Source organism: Colletotrichum costaricense (assembly GCF_030867565.1).
Source record: "Colletotrichum costaricense strain IMI 309622 chromosome Unknown Scaffold_4.1, whole genome shotgun sequence".
NCBI classification, from domain to species: domain Eukaryota; kingdom Fungi; phylum Ascomycota; class Sordariomycetes; order Glomerellales; family Glomerellaceae; genus Colletotrichum; species Colletotrichum costaricense.
Window position 1 is genome coordinate 266,061 of NW_026848233.1, and position 13,727 is coordinate 279,787.

At 52.4% G+C, this 13,727-nt stretch overlaps 4 protein-coding genes across 4 annotated transcripts; all 4 read right to left on the reverse strand.

The window, feature by feature from the left end:
* Positions 1–579: 579 nt before the first annotated feature.
* CCOS01_04104 (uncharacterized protein) lies at positions 580–3,176 on the reverse strand (the record flags this gene model as incomplete). The annotated part of the gene is made up of 5 exons (XM_060452287.1): positions 580–632; positions 688–2,329; positions 2,410–2,487; positions 2,560–2,680; positions 3,070–3,176. 5 exons carry the CDS (start codon positions 3,174–3,176, stop codon positions 580–582), a joined length of 2,001 nt encoding a protein of 666 aa, XP_060316245.1.
* Positions 3,177–4,634: 1,458 nt separating this feature from the next.
* Positions 4,635–6,268, reverse strand: CCOS01_04105 (salicylate hydroxylase; the record flags this gene model as incomplete). The annotated part of the gene is made up of 6 exons (XM_060452288.1): positions 4,635–4,761; positions 4,817–4,895; positions 4,957–5,152; positions 5,209–5,269; positions 5,321–5,787; positions 5,849–6,268. The coding sequence occupies 6 exons, from the start codon at positions 6,266–6,268 to the stop codon at positions 4,635–4,637; spliced, it is 1,350 nt and encodes a 449-aa protein (XP_060316246.1).
* A 1,877-nt stretch (positions 6,269–8,145) lies between these two features.
* CCOS01_04106 (phosphate transporter) lies at positions 8,146–9,967 on the reverse strand (the record flags this gene model as incomplete). The annotated part of the gene is made up of 2 exons (XM_060452289.1): positions 8,146–8,399; positions 8,452–9,967. 2 exons carry the CDS (start codon positions 9,965–9,967, stop codon positions 8,146–8,148), a joined length of 1,770 nt encoding a protein of 589 aa, XP_060316247.1.
* A 3,181-nt stretch (positions 9,968–13,148) lies between these two features.
* CCOS01_04107 (uncharacterized protein) lies at positions 13,149–13,484 on the reverse strand (the record flags this gene model as incomplete). The annotated part of the gene is made up of 1 exon (XM_060452290.1): positions 13,149–13,484. One exon carries the CDS (start codon positions 13,482–13,484, stop codon positions 13,149–13,151), a length of 336 nt encoding a protein of 111 aa, XP_060316248.1.
* Between the last annotated feature and the right edge of the window lie 243 nt (positions 13,485–13,727).

Genomic DNA, 13,727 nt, shown 5'->3' on the forward strand with positions numbered 1-13,727 from the left:
GGCGAACAATTTGAATCGAACTGATGTCAGGAGCAGGAAGGAACCCCTCCGATGACATACACCTTCCCTTACTTACACCACCTCCTTACATAAGAGCGGTACGTACTCCCAGACATCAATCAACCCCTGATTGACTGAGTCTCACACTCACTCTCACTTCCACTCCCACTTCTCACTCAAACATCACACACGTCTGCGTCAACTTCATGCAGTCTCACTCTGCACGTCGTCATTTAATATCACGCTGCCGGTCTCAACTGGGTCTAGCCCTTACGGTGATGAGACACATCAGATGATCGGCTGATGAACAAATCTTTCCAGTAATAACGTAAATGATGATGCAACCCCATTTAGGGACATACTGAGGTGGCCAGCCGTGCACTGGAATAAGTCTGAGTGTGATCATTGTTTGGTGCTCAAATTGATTCAACAAAGGAGATATATAAAATTAGATCTAGACACATTCTAAGGGTATTGTTCGTAATGAATCATGCTTGGACACATCATAGAAAGACAAAACCATAATACGTAAAACTTTTATCACAAATTCCCACCGGCAGGCTTCATGTATGGAGACTTCTACTCCTCGTCACTCTCGGAGCTGGAATCGTCGTCGTCCTCATCGTCATCATCTGTGAGATATCAGCCAATGTCATCCTACATTCAAAGACGTGGATACGGGCTTACCATCAGCCGGGGTCTTGTTCTCGGCAACACCGTTGGCTCTAACGCGAACCTGCTTGTAGTGAAGGGGATCGCTCTTCAGATCCTCACCCTCAACAGCAGCGCCGCCATCCTGCACGTACTCCTTCAAGTCGGCGAAAAGCTCCTCGCCGAACGCACCAGACTTCTTGGCTCTGGTAATCAACTGGCCGACAACGCTGGACGCCATCTTGGCAGGCGTGTTGAGGATCTTCTCAATCACCTCACGGTGACCGAAGCCACACTTGGCGTGAGGGTCGTCGACGGGCGCGCCCTCGGCCGAGCTGTCTCTGAAGCGCAGACCGGGAGTCTGGTAGCGACGGATACGAACTTCGCCGTAGGCCCTTGCGAGATCGACGGCGCTGACCTTGATCTTGGCGGGCTCGGGAGGGGGCCACAGCTTCGACTTGGTCAAGCCCATGATGGCGGATCCGAGGAGGAGCTGCTCGCAGTCTTCCGCGGTGCCATCCTCGGTGCCGGCGTGGCAGTAGCGAATCTCCTCGCCGGGGTAGCAGGAGGGATTCAGGAGGCGGTGGACAGGGTTGCTGACAGCCTTGATGATTTTGTCAATGGCCTCGGCGCGGGTGGCGGTAAGCATGCGGATGACCTCGTCCGAGATGGGCTGGTCCTTCCAAGGGCGGCCCTTGGAGTCCTGGAGGGCTCCGTCAGGTCCGACGCGGGACTTGTAAGCTGCCTTGGCCAGCACGCGACTGAACCAGCGGGCCTCGCCAAAGACCCAGCTGAGGACGAGAGTCTTGTCCTCGTCGTTGCGGGCGCCGGCCATGAGAACGTGGCGGTTCAGGGCGATGACCCAGTCGTTCATGAAGGGGACGAGCAGGTGCGTGGCGGCGTACTTGTCGGAAGCGAGGGCCAGGTCGTACAGGTCGCCGACGTTGGGCATGGTGGGGAGCTCGTGGAACTTGAAGTGAGCAATGGAGAAAAGCACATCAAGACCACTGGCTGTGTCGGCGGGAGACTGGAGCTCGATAACGCTGGAGGTGTTATTGGCGAGCAGCTCCTTCCAGACGCGGGAGGCAGATGCGAGAGCGGCGGAGCGGACGGAGTATACGATGAGGGAGCCATTTGAGTCGCGGACCTTGATGTGGAGGTCGGAGTCCTCGTGGTAGGAGATTCTCTTGTCGGCTTCGGGGGTAGCCGGGCGAGGAGGGAGGATGGCGACGCGAGTTGCGAGCTGGGCACCCTGCGGCTCCTCTGCCTCGGCCTCATTCTTCTCCTCGTCTTCCTCTTCATCCTCAGAAGAGGAGTCATCAGCGTCGTCCTCGGCGGTCTTAGCAGTCTCGGTTACGGAAACGGCCTTGGGCTTCGCGGACTCGGCTTCGGCGGGGGCTGAGGGGGTGTTTTCCTCTTTCTCTTCGGGGACGGTCGTGGGCTTGACCTTCTCGTCAGGGATAGAGGGAACGGCGGGGAGGGCGGGCTCCTTGGTGCCGAGGAAGGACTTTTCCCGGCCGGGCATAGCGGTCATGGGTCTCTTCACCTCATCACCATTGTTTGATTGGACCAGAGAGGGGATACTCTGCGAGGAGTCGGAACGCTTCATGAAGTATCCATCCTTGACGGGGCCGAAAGTCGGAGTGGGGGGGCTGGAGGTGGCATTTTCGTTGGTAGTCTTTGTGGTAGGGGCTCTATTCCCTTGTTAGTATAAAGTTTCATCCAACGTTGATATAAGTCAATAACTTGTGCCGGTACAGATTCCTCGAGAAGGAGCTGATACAATACTGGAGTGGCATGGGAAGCGAGGGCATAGCAGAAAAAGACCAAGGAACGCTACCGAAGGGAGGATATTCGTAAAGGCACAGACGGCGGCCGCGGCGGCAACACTTTTTTAGGATGCCTCACGATTGTGCTGGCAGACCGGCGCCCTCCTTGAGGGTCTTCCGTCATTGCATCTTGATCCTGCCAGTGACGATGCTGGGCAAAGGAGTCATCAGGCGCGTCACCCTCGGGTGGTGTTGGCGGACTACGAACACCCGTGTAAGAGAGGGAAGCTGATTGGAGGCGAGTTGGGTTTGGTTGGGTGTCGACGTTGTTGTTTGGAGCCGCGACAGACACGTCAAACATGCAAGGCGACGAACTCGTCGAGCTTGAGTCGATGGACCGTTGAACAACTGGAGGGGCATGCATCTTTGGTGGAGATATTCAAAGCCGCGGCGCCCGCTGTTGCAGCCGGTCCGGTCGAAGCGGGACCCCTTTCAGGGTCCAGCATAAAGGCAGGGGTCGAGGCTAGCGATGCTTGCAGGGGGGTGGGCAGAGGATAGAGAGAAAGAAGAGCGGTGAAGCTGGATATCGTGGCCGGGACAACTGAAAGAAGAGAGAAAACAACTTTGAAGTAAACAAAACAAAACGTACCTCTTGAAGCGGTTGTTGAGGAAGAGAAAACCACTTCCAGACTTGCGACGTTCGGGGTCTTGACCAGAGGGGGTTCTCCGGTGAGACTCAAAAAGTGCGGGAGACATTGTGAGGGGGTATCAACGGCCGTAATTTCGGAAAACAGGAAACAAAAAAAGAAGACGGGAAAACCAAAAGCGAAATTCGTCACGCCAAATGAAAAGCAACTGCTAGACGGAGAAGCAGTTATGCAAAGGTCTCAGATGTCGTGAGTTGTGACCAAACAGAGATGAGGAAACAAGAAAGAAGAAAGGCAAATGTGAACACTGGACTTGATGCTCATATATATGTGCTCGTCGGTTCATCAGCCCGAGATAACCATGTTCGCAGTTCTCAAGCTCAGTATTCGTATGGTATCCACCAAGAGAGTCGGTATGGCAAATCAAAGCAATCAATAATGGCCGTCCACCGTCCGTGAACCTCTCGATGGATAACATTCTGGAGTCGCCGAGGGGTGGTGCGGCCCACCGAAGTGGCTGGCCAACTAAACCTGAACCAAGATTAAACGAAATGGAAGGTCGAAAAAAAAACATTGGGCACCGAAGAAAAAGCTCGCGAGTCGCATAAACAATCACCGCCCTCTATGCGTGCCGCCCTCTTTCTTCACCGCTGGCATCGCGTCGTCGCCTCGCCGGACGACCGCGTCCAGGGCTCCTGGGAAAGATTGGAAGATTTTCTCACGAACCCTTGCTGGATATGGCATTCTTCTCCCCCCGGGAGCTCGGGACACCTGCAGAATTCTTTTCGAGATCCACCCCAGTGACATTTTAGCGCAGTTCGCGTTGGATATCCTTGGATATCCTTGGATATCTCATCCATCAGCAGGGGGGATGCAGTCACATTTGGCGATCGCCTCCACCGCCCTTTGCATGAAGCACCCTTGGCTGCATGAAACATTGACGGCGGCCGTTTCTACCGCTCTTTGCTTGTGAGGATGATGTTGAAAATCTGGGAAGAAGGGGGACATTCACCAACGTCGGGTGAGGCTGTCGAAGTTTTGAGGCGAATAAGGCGACTCGAGGACTGCTGACATATTGGTGGATGAGAACGCATGTAGCCATGAGATGTGATGGCCTATGAGTTGTGCATGCACGAGAGTTGTGCACCTTTGACTCGGTAGGTAGTCATTGGGGGGAAACAGTTTCTGATATCTCTCATTGCAAGCCAAAGCACGGAGGCTCTGCAAGAGAGGGTCGGGAAGAAGACTAAACCCAGCCTGCTGCAGTCACTGGTTGAAAGAATGATTGGACAGATCGGAGTGTGCATCTAGATTCGGCGGGAGATGCAGGATGCGCGTTGAATCGTCAGACGGTTTCTCGGCTTCTCATGACCCTGCAGTTTTTTAGTTCACTTTAGGCACAAATGCTTCATAACAAAAGCACGGTCCATCATGCTTTATACAATTTGAATATTGGGAATAATTTGTTATGAACATATCGCCATCCTCTCCTGACCCGAAACTCCAATTAATGCCCAAAGGTTTAATAGAAAGAAGCAGCTTCAAGCTTTTGCAAACCCCATGCCACTTACTGCCCAACGATGACGCCAGGAGAAAGCTCCAGTCCTACGGGCAGTCCCTTGATAAACTTCTGGGTAAAGGGAGCCCCCGACCGTTGAGCAATGACCTCCTCGATGTCCTTGTACATGTCGTATCTGTCATGTCATTAGTCACGATGAGGAAAATGTCGTTGGAAGCTGTGAAACTTACCCGTTCATCTCCTCAATGGTGAGCTTAGCTCTCTCATCCGCAACCTTGTATGTGCTGGTGCTGGTGTTGTTTGAGAAACCTGAGTGAGAATTAGCTTCGTGTGTTTCTTCAAAAAGGTTATTTTGGTTTATCGGGCTTACCAATACGCTCGTTGATGTTGTACGCGGCCTTGGCAGCTGCAGACTGCACGCGCGTGGCGCGGGGCAGGCGAACGGTGTTGTAAACTTCCAAGGTATCCTTAACATCTCCGTTGAAGTACTTGGGGTGGAAGAGAATTCCAAGAGCAGCGGCATCTTCGATGGCCATGCATGCACCCTGACTTTGGTGAGGCATCATCTAAAAGGCTTCGGTTAGAATTGGCTTCGCATCGAATGGATAGTTTGTCGACTTACAGGATGTCCCGCATCACCCAACAGACAAACCATGTCCTTATTGACGTAAGGGTAAGGGTCACTGCATTCAAGTCAGAATCATAAACAGAGAGTAAATGATTGGATAACTTACTGCATCCACAGACGCCAGGGCTGGATATCCTTGCCGATAGCGAGATGCGCAAGGACCTGCTTGTCAAGTTCAGGGTACGGCGCCAGCAACTCCTCGACGGGGCGGTCCTCGACACCCCAAGCCTGGTTAACGTAGTCGCCCTTCTCTCTAGGGAAGAAGCAGTAGTATGATAGCAGCTTTCCGCCATTGCAGGGCGAGAGGACGATCTTGTCCCACTTGCCCTCCTGGCCGCCCCAGTACTCGAGCGCGGCGTCTTGCGAGTAGTCGACGAGGCCGGCCTTGACGGCGTCCTCGGTGAGGACGTTGGCGTGCAGACAGCTCGAGTCGGCCGGGCGCTTCTCCGGCTTGACGCCGATTAGGCCACGCACCACGCTGCCGATGCCGTCCGCGCCGACGATGAGGTCGTGTGTGGCGGTCAGGCCGGTGTCGAACTCCACCTTTCCGCTGGCCAGGTCGATGTTCTTGCACTATCATGGGGAAATTGATTAGCTACTGGCAGAATGTTGAGGGTGGAAGGGAGTGTCTCACCTTCTGGTTGACCAATAGCTTGGCCGGAATTCCCTCGCCCTCCTCCTGCATCGCCGTGTCCTTGAGCATGGCGTGCATGTACTGACGGTGGAACATGTTGTAGACGTAACCCCAGCGCTTCTCGTAGTCGTCGAGGCTGTACACGCTGACGGGTTCGCCCGTCTTCCAGTCTCTGTTGATGAGGCTCTTCAGAACGACGGGGTCGCCTTTCTCGACGTCCACACCCCACTCATGCAGCCAGCGGGTGCCGTTGGCGGCACATGAGACGGAGGCGCCGACCTCACCGGCGAAATCGTTGCGCTCATAGATGGTAACCTTGTGTCCGGCCCGGCGTAGCGCGATGGCGACGCTCATGCCGCCGATGCCTCCGCCGACGACACCGACATCAAGTTGCCTCCAACCAGCTGGAATAGATCCCATTTTGTATGTTTGATGATGACTGAGCTTGTCAAAGAGGGTATCGCAAAGTTGTTCAGAATGAAGAAGTAGAAGAGTGCTCAGTCCAATGGAATGTGAATGATGAAACAAAGAGACAGACAACGATGAGATTGCCGCGATATGTATACTCATGGACCGTCATCATTGTCGGGGCGGTACCTGTCAAACGAAGCATCACCACACCCTCCTGTCCCATCTCTACCCCATCCCGTCCCGTGCGTGCGGCTTTCCGCGGTGTCGTCGATAACAACCATCAGCTTTCTGAGACCATCTCGTCTGGGCTGCGGCTACGGGATTAGGTGCAATAACCGCCACCAACAGTATCCCTCGATAACCTATTGAAGATCCCCGAACTGGATACCCTCAATGGATGTTCCATGTAAGTCGACCAATAATGAATGTACTGTTTATCACCTAGTCCCAGCGGGCCGGGTCTCGGCTGACATCCGAGATCCTATCTGTAAGAAGTGCGCGGCCCGCCCATCACTTGGTGCAATTACCGCAATCTTTGTGCGCTGTCTGCTTCCGACCATCCGCATCACAGTGCATCCGAACAGTGTCGATGTGTCGATCCAGGGCAGTTGCTTGACTTCGTAGCTAATTATCGCACGGCTTTTTGGTCATCCGACTAGCCAAAGCCGCCAGAAAGCGAGTGGTGTTGGGAATGTTTCGACCCCAGACTTTGCAGCCAATGGAAAAATGAACAGGCAATGCCTGGCGATACAACGTTCACTTTGGCCAACCAGCGTACGCGACGGAGACTCTTCTGGGCAATGTTGCACGCAAGAAGGGAATCGCGCTTAGTTTGAACTAACGTTTAGGAAGTTCCGAAGCTACCAAACCGTCGTACCTAGCCTTAACTCAGTATTACCTTTGTTTGTGGTTGATTATCCGACGTGACATTACCCGCCCGTCATGAGCTCTACAATCCACTGCTACTAGGTTCTTTCTGAAACCAAAAAGGCTCATACAATGGAATCCTAGAAAGTCATTTCATCATCTTCGGTGACGCAACTCAACTAGGCTCTGTTGGCCACTCCATCGGCTCTTTCTCATTTCGGAAAACGAACTTTCTATCCAGCAATTCCTCGGTTTTTGAGCTGTCAGCTTCAAGATGTTCAAATCAGTTTCTCGACAATTTTCAGGCAACCGATGTGTAAAATGCACCAATACTTTATCCAGAGCTAGTGTTCGGCATGACGAAACCTGCCATTGCAACTGTAAAGTAAGTAGGTAAATCATCTTTCGCGAAACCCAACCTTTCAGCGTGATGTATGGTAGTCGCCATAGCTTAGAGATACCCTGCGCACTTCACGTCAATAAGACAAGTATGTTTCATTGTTCAGACCGGAAGTCCGGCCATTCTCCATCATCAAATACTTACACCAGTAGGCTTACAGATGAAGAAGAATGGATTATGGAGAACAACCGTATACTCCTTACTACCGTACCTTCATCTAAATGAACGAAATTGACAATATCGCAAAGCATCAAAGCCCATGATTCGTTACCAACGAGGGTCGAATCAAGATGTACACAAGAAGTTAGTATGCTGCCGGGTACCACGAACCTCCATCATGGTTGGCGTGTAAGTAACTGAGACGCAATGGTGAAGTTAAGTACTTAATCATACTTGTTTGCAACATTAACAGACACTGAAATTGCCCATGAGGCTGTTGATTCGAGAGTGAGAGAGAGCGACGTCCAAGATGTAAACTTTTGTCATAATTGATTTGCTATCCAGGCCATGATTCTCCATCAAACGCCTCTGACGTGACTTTCAATTCATGAGTATCCCAATTTCAACCACCAACGCCATTACAATGCTCCATCTTCGTGCAACTTTTTGTCGAGCACTCTTACCCCTGGCCAAATTGAGGGGTGTTGAGCGACATCGCCATCAGCAAACCACCGATGAGACCCGCGCAGGGCAATGTGACGATCCAGCCCGAGAAGATGAAAGCGACTTGACGCCAGTTCACAGCACCAACGTCAAAGTTCATCAGAGCCACACCGATAACAGCCCCAGTCAAGCACTGTGTGGTACTGACGGGGAGACCGAGACGGCTGGCCAAAAGCACGGTAATCGCAGCGCCAAGTTCCATGGCGAATCCTGAGAGCGGTGTTAGTGACAAGAAATCATCTTCGACAGGAAGCTGGCTTACCTCTTGTGGGTGAAAGCTGAGTGAGCTTGTTTCCCATAGCCTTGATAATGTGGTGACCCATGAACCAGAAACCGGCACCGAGCAAGAAGCCGGCGACGACCAAGATCCAGATCGGAGTGTCTCCTTTCTCGCTAACTTCACCCGTCATGTAAACCTGGTAGGCGGCAACCCAAGGGCCGACAGCATTTGCAACGTCGTTGGAACCGTGAGCGATGGACATCATCATCGCACTGGCGACTTGCGCGTAGGTCCACAGGTGTTCGACGCGGTTGTCGTACTTCTTGGCCTTGCCGTGGATGGCAGCGAGCTGGGACGAGGCATGCGTGACGCAGTCACGGGTAACTCCCTGTAGGAAGAAGTACTTGATGAAGCTCCAGATGCGTCTAGGGTTGTGAATAGGGAGGTGGGCGGTCGGGGCAAGGAAGCGCTCTTCGGGCTCGGGCATGCGCTTGTATCGTTGCACCACTGCTGGGTTCTCTTGAGTTTTCTTGCCACGTTCAACATCCTCAAGGGACATGGGGACGGGGGAAGGTGTATCAGAATTGCTGTCGTTTCCGATCAGCTTCTCGCCTCTATCGTTGCCACCCTCGGTCTTGACAGCTTGCTTCTCGATATCGCCTTCGTTGGTGACATTTGAATCATCGTGGGCGCTTGCGTAGTAGTCGATGACGACTTCGTTTCCTTTCGCAGGCAGGTAGATTGGCGGGTTCTCCATGTACAACAGAGGGCCGAGGAAGATGTGACGGAGACGAATGCGAGTATCCTCCTTGACCAGCCTTCGGTGGACGTAAGGCACGAAAAAAATGTAGGAGAGGAGAAGGATTCCGAAGAAGACACCGAGGATGATACCGCATACTGTACCGGCACCAAGTTCCTCAAGCGACGGAGCACCGGGGGCCTCGACCGTGATGAAGAGAGCGAGAATAGCAGCCGTGAACGCCAGGTAGAAAGGAATTGCCTTCATAGCCTTCTCGAAAGAGTTCTCGCGTTCCAGGACGGTGAACTTGAGACTGCCAAACAAGATGGCGGCAAACGCAGCTGAGATACAAGGAGCAATGCCCCAGGATGCGGCGATTTGGGAAACACTGCCGTCACTCCAGGCCCAGGAAACCTGTGCTTGGGCAGCGATACCGACACCAACGAGCGCGCCGACGATGGTCTGCGTCGTGGAGACCGGGTATCCGACTTTTGTCGCAGCAAGTAGCCAGAAAGCACTCGCGAACTCGGCGCAGCCCATGGCGAGGATGAGCGTGGAAGGTGTCGTGCGGAACCGGTCGAGCTCGATGATATTGTTCTTGATTGTGCCAGTGACCTTGGAGCCAAGAACGACGGCACCGAAAAACTCTGTACACATGGAAAGGAAGCCAACCTGGGGCATGGTCAAGGTCCTGGCTGCCACGGAGGTGGCATATGAGTTGGCGACATCGTTTGCTCCGTTACCAATGGAGCTGCCGCAGAAGGCGAGGGTGATTACGGCGATGATCCAGTCATACTGTGTAAGGACAGGGACAGCCATGATGAAGGCTGATTTGGGAAGTGTTCTTGTCTTCCGGGGGACCGGGGAAGAAAGAGTTCAAAGGAGAGGGAGAGGGTTTCACCGGCAAAGGTGAGAAAGCTCGAAGGCAGAGGCGCTCAAAGTGGGAAGACTTATTGACCTCTCTCTCAAGGTTGCTGAGAGCCCCGGAGCGCCACGATCTTTATACTGACAGTTTGCCATTATTTTTAAGGCGACTGGAAGCTCTGGTTCCTTCCCCACAACCTCGATGGCAAGCCCTTCAGGGTTCATATTTCTGGAGTTCTTGGCTGTAGCCACCTCAGTTTGAGTCTTGGTGACAAGAGGAGGGGGAGAGAAGGGTGAAAAACTTCTCAACGGTACCTGTCTGTTTCAATACTGTTCAGTAAGCTACAAGATGGCATTTCGCCCCGGTTTGCCAGTGTCGCGAGTCCTCGACCCATTACGGTGGATGTTCTTGACGGATGCCCAGTCTGCGCCGAGCTCTGCGCTCATCCACACAGCGAGCTGAGATTGGTGAAGCGGGTGCCACTGGAGGACTTGGCCCTCTTGGCTTTCAAGGTACCAAAAACAGATCCGTCAGGGAAATCCAGCCAGTCAGAGTGGTGTATGGGAGCACGTTGTCGTCTCAATATGCTCTCGATGATCGAGAATGGCTTTTTCTCAGTGTCTCTGTTGAGCCTCTGCTCAAGTTCCCAACCCTCGTCGTGATGTCGCCAAGCCTGTGATCTGACGCTAGCAGCGCGACACCAGTCCGCTGTCGCGTGCCCTCTTGCTTCTCTGAGAGCACGGTGGCAATCTACTGGGCAGGAGGGCACGCGAGCTTTTTCCTCTTTTGCACTTCTTCTGCGTTCCTTGAACAAGGAGTTTCCGAGATTCCTTGGTAGGGTAGCGTTCTTGGTAGAGTAGCGTTCGGTATACCTCTCTGGCGACCGAGGCAAGCGGCCAAGCTTCCTCCGGATGGTTTTTTGGATAAGCTCCGTCGGTCAGATTTTTGGCGTTGGGCGATAGCGCTGCACGAGTCACGAAGTGAAGCTCTGCCAGAAGGTGTGAGCCCCAGCCAAGACTGAGCTACGAGGGTTAGCGAGTCTACACAAAACCAACTTGAAGCTGCTGATCTGCCCTCTTGGCAATAAAAATCGAAAACTACTGCGATGTTCAAGAATGATGGTCCAACTTCCAACTGTCACAGCTATCGCCCTGCAGCAGTGCAGCTAGCTACCTTACCTCAGCCTCAATGTGCATCACGCCCCTGAATGACTATAGCCCTAGACTGCTTTGCGGTGCTGGATCGAATTTGCGAGAGATTTAACTTACACATAATAAGTGACTTAGACCTCACAGTCGAAGGGGAGTGAGGCGGAGAAGCCTGGAAGTACTCAGCAGGTAAGCATGGACAGCAAGTGCGCGGTACATTTCGATCCTAGCCCAACGCAATAATATCTTCGGCACCTGCTTGGATGCAAACCCGCCAAGGCCCCTAACTTCATGAGGTATCCATGAATTTGGAGTCTGCTACGTCACGTTATGAAGATAGTCAGGCATCTTCACTGAGACTGCAAGTCGATCCCACGCGATAAGTCAGTACGGACTGTAGAGTGGCTTGGCACTACTGTCGCAAACACGCAATCACGACGCTCTTCGAGACGTGAAGCTCATTGGACGTAGCTCTCGCCGGGGACCGCCAAGAATCTCAAGACGAGGAGAACTCGTGTGATCAGCGCTCAAAACCTCGAAGTTGTGGTATTTGTCTTTATTGGTGTGAGCTGTTCGGGCTGCCACTTGGCGCTGTTTGGACCCTCATCAGCTCCGTTGCTATAAATAAGCCTCCAAAGATGAAGTGTCAAAGAAGAACTTCAGTTGGCACTTGACGGGCGCTATGCCAAGGCCGGCATTCTTTCTCGGCGTGATGCGGTTTGATCAACATCGGACCATTTGTTTATTCTGCAACCTTACTTCATTCAAGCTTAATAGAGTGAACATTGGCATTCGTTTCATCACGTAATACCAGGAGCTCCATAATTCCCTCTAGGGCCAGCCTTTTGTAGATGACAGATGTGACTATGTAAGAAACCTGCGAGCCAACATCAACTTGCTTAATTACCACGTAGTTGTACCTCAGATAGAGTGAGGTGCACCACGTATACGTGCAACGACAGTCGATGACGATGATTTCTATTCCGAGGGAGTCTATTGCAGAGAGAAATCGACGATTACTTAATAGATCAAGGTCGTTTTCCCCTCCTTTCCAGATGCTGCATTACGCATGTGATTTGTGAAGAAAGTTTCAATGCTACAGAAACTACGCAACACTGATTGAATCGCGGAAAGCAGACGGCCAAGTCCAACATGATTGAACCCAAGCTACCCGCTGGTCGACTACTCGTTCCCTTCAATATCAAACGCTTGGCTGTCTGTGGGACTCGTTCACAGTCTTGGCACGCGGGATTGTCCGCCAACTCACTATCGGTACCTACATGTACCTTACGTTACTTACGTTACTTAGTCTGCAGCAATGATATGCCGAATTACCCCGAGTGCAACTTTAGGTTGACTCGAAATACCATCATATCGTAAAGCGCAGATGCGTATGGTAATTTGCATCGATTCTCGAGGATAGGATCTCGGAGAGGATTTCATTTCGTACCTGGGTGATGCCGGACCTTGGCAGTGAGGCACTCAATGAGAACGGAACCTGAGGAATGACATTACTGATTGATGAAAGTTTGCATGCATGATAAAAGCGGTTTGAAAGAGGAAAAAAAGGGATCACCGATGGGTAATCGAACAAAAGGTTAAGCGATGGCGTGTAATGGAGGAGTTGCCCAAGCATCGTCACATAGGCCCCCGCCTTTGACCACTCAGCCATTATTTCCCAGTCACTTGTTGAGGGCTGAGGAGAAATAATACAATCAAGTACCTTTCGTACTGTATTCGAGGTATAGACGCGCGATGGAAGGTGAATATACTCACGTGCACCTCGTGGCTCTACCCGGTGCGATCAACAGATGACCCACATCCGCCAGTATGTCACCTAAACTACTAGTACATATGACATCGTGTAAACATTGAAGGTATTCCATAGCACAGGCAACTGCTGCAACGTAATTGAAGAAAGCATGCTTCCGGCAAAGAGATGGTTGTTCAACACAGTTCGGCCCAGCTCCTTCATCTGCCGCCATCTTTACTTATTCGACCAAAACTTCTTATCGACCTTGTCGTCCTCAGCAGCTGGCGCTGAGTCATGCTTCTTCTCAAAGTCCTTGTTGTGCTCGTCCACCTCTCGCTGTTGCTCCTCCGTAAGCTTCTCTCCGTTGACGCTGGCGTTGGAAATCTTCGGCTGCGGTGGGTTGGTCTTCTTGGCATCTGCAATGTCCCTGATGTCCGTGGATGCCAGGCCGGGTTTGTCGCTGAGAAATCTGGCGCCGGAAGCAGCTGTTGTACGTGCGGCGAGAGGCATAGGACATGAGGCCGCCACCGCGGATGGCAGAGCCCGTCTTCGAAATGCGTTGCTCAACATTGTGAAGAGATGAGATGGTGGTCGAAGATTGCTGGTGATTGTGATTCTGGCGCATGAGCCTCGGGGGATATTTTCAAGATGATGTCTGTAATGTCTTTTATCAAACCAGTCTCTCAATGAACACCTTGATTGTTGTCTCGAGCTTCTGATAAAGGGAGAGAGCTGCATGATGTCATTCAGCCACACAAGCCGAGGCCGGGCGCATGCAGTAGCGATCGCCGCTTGTGTGATTGGCCTAGCGGC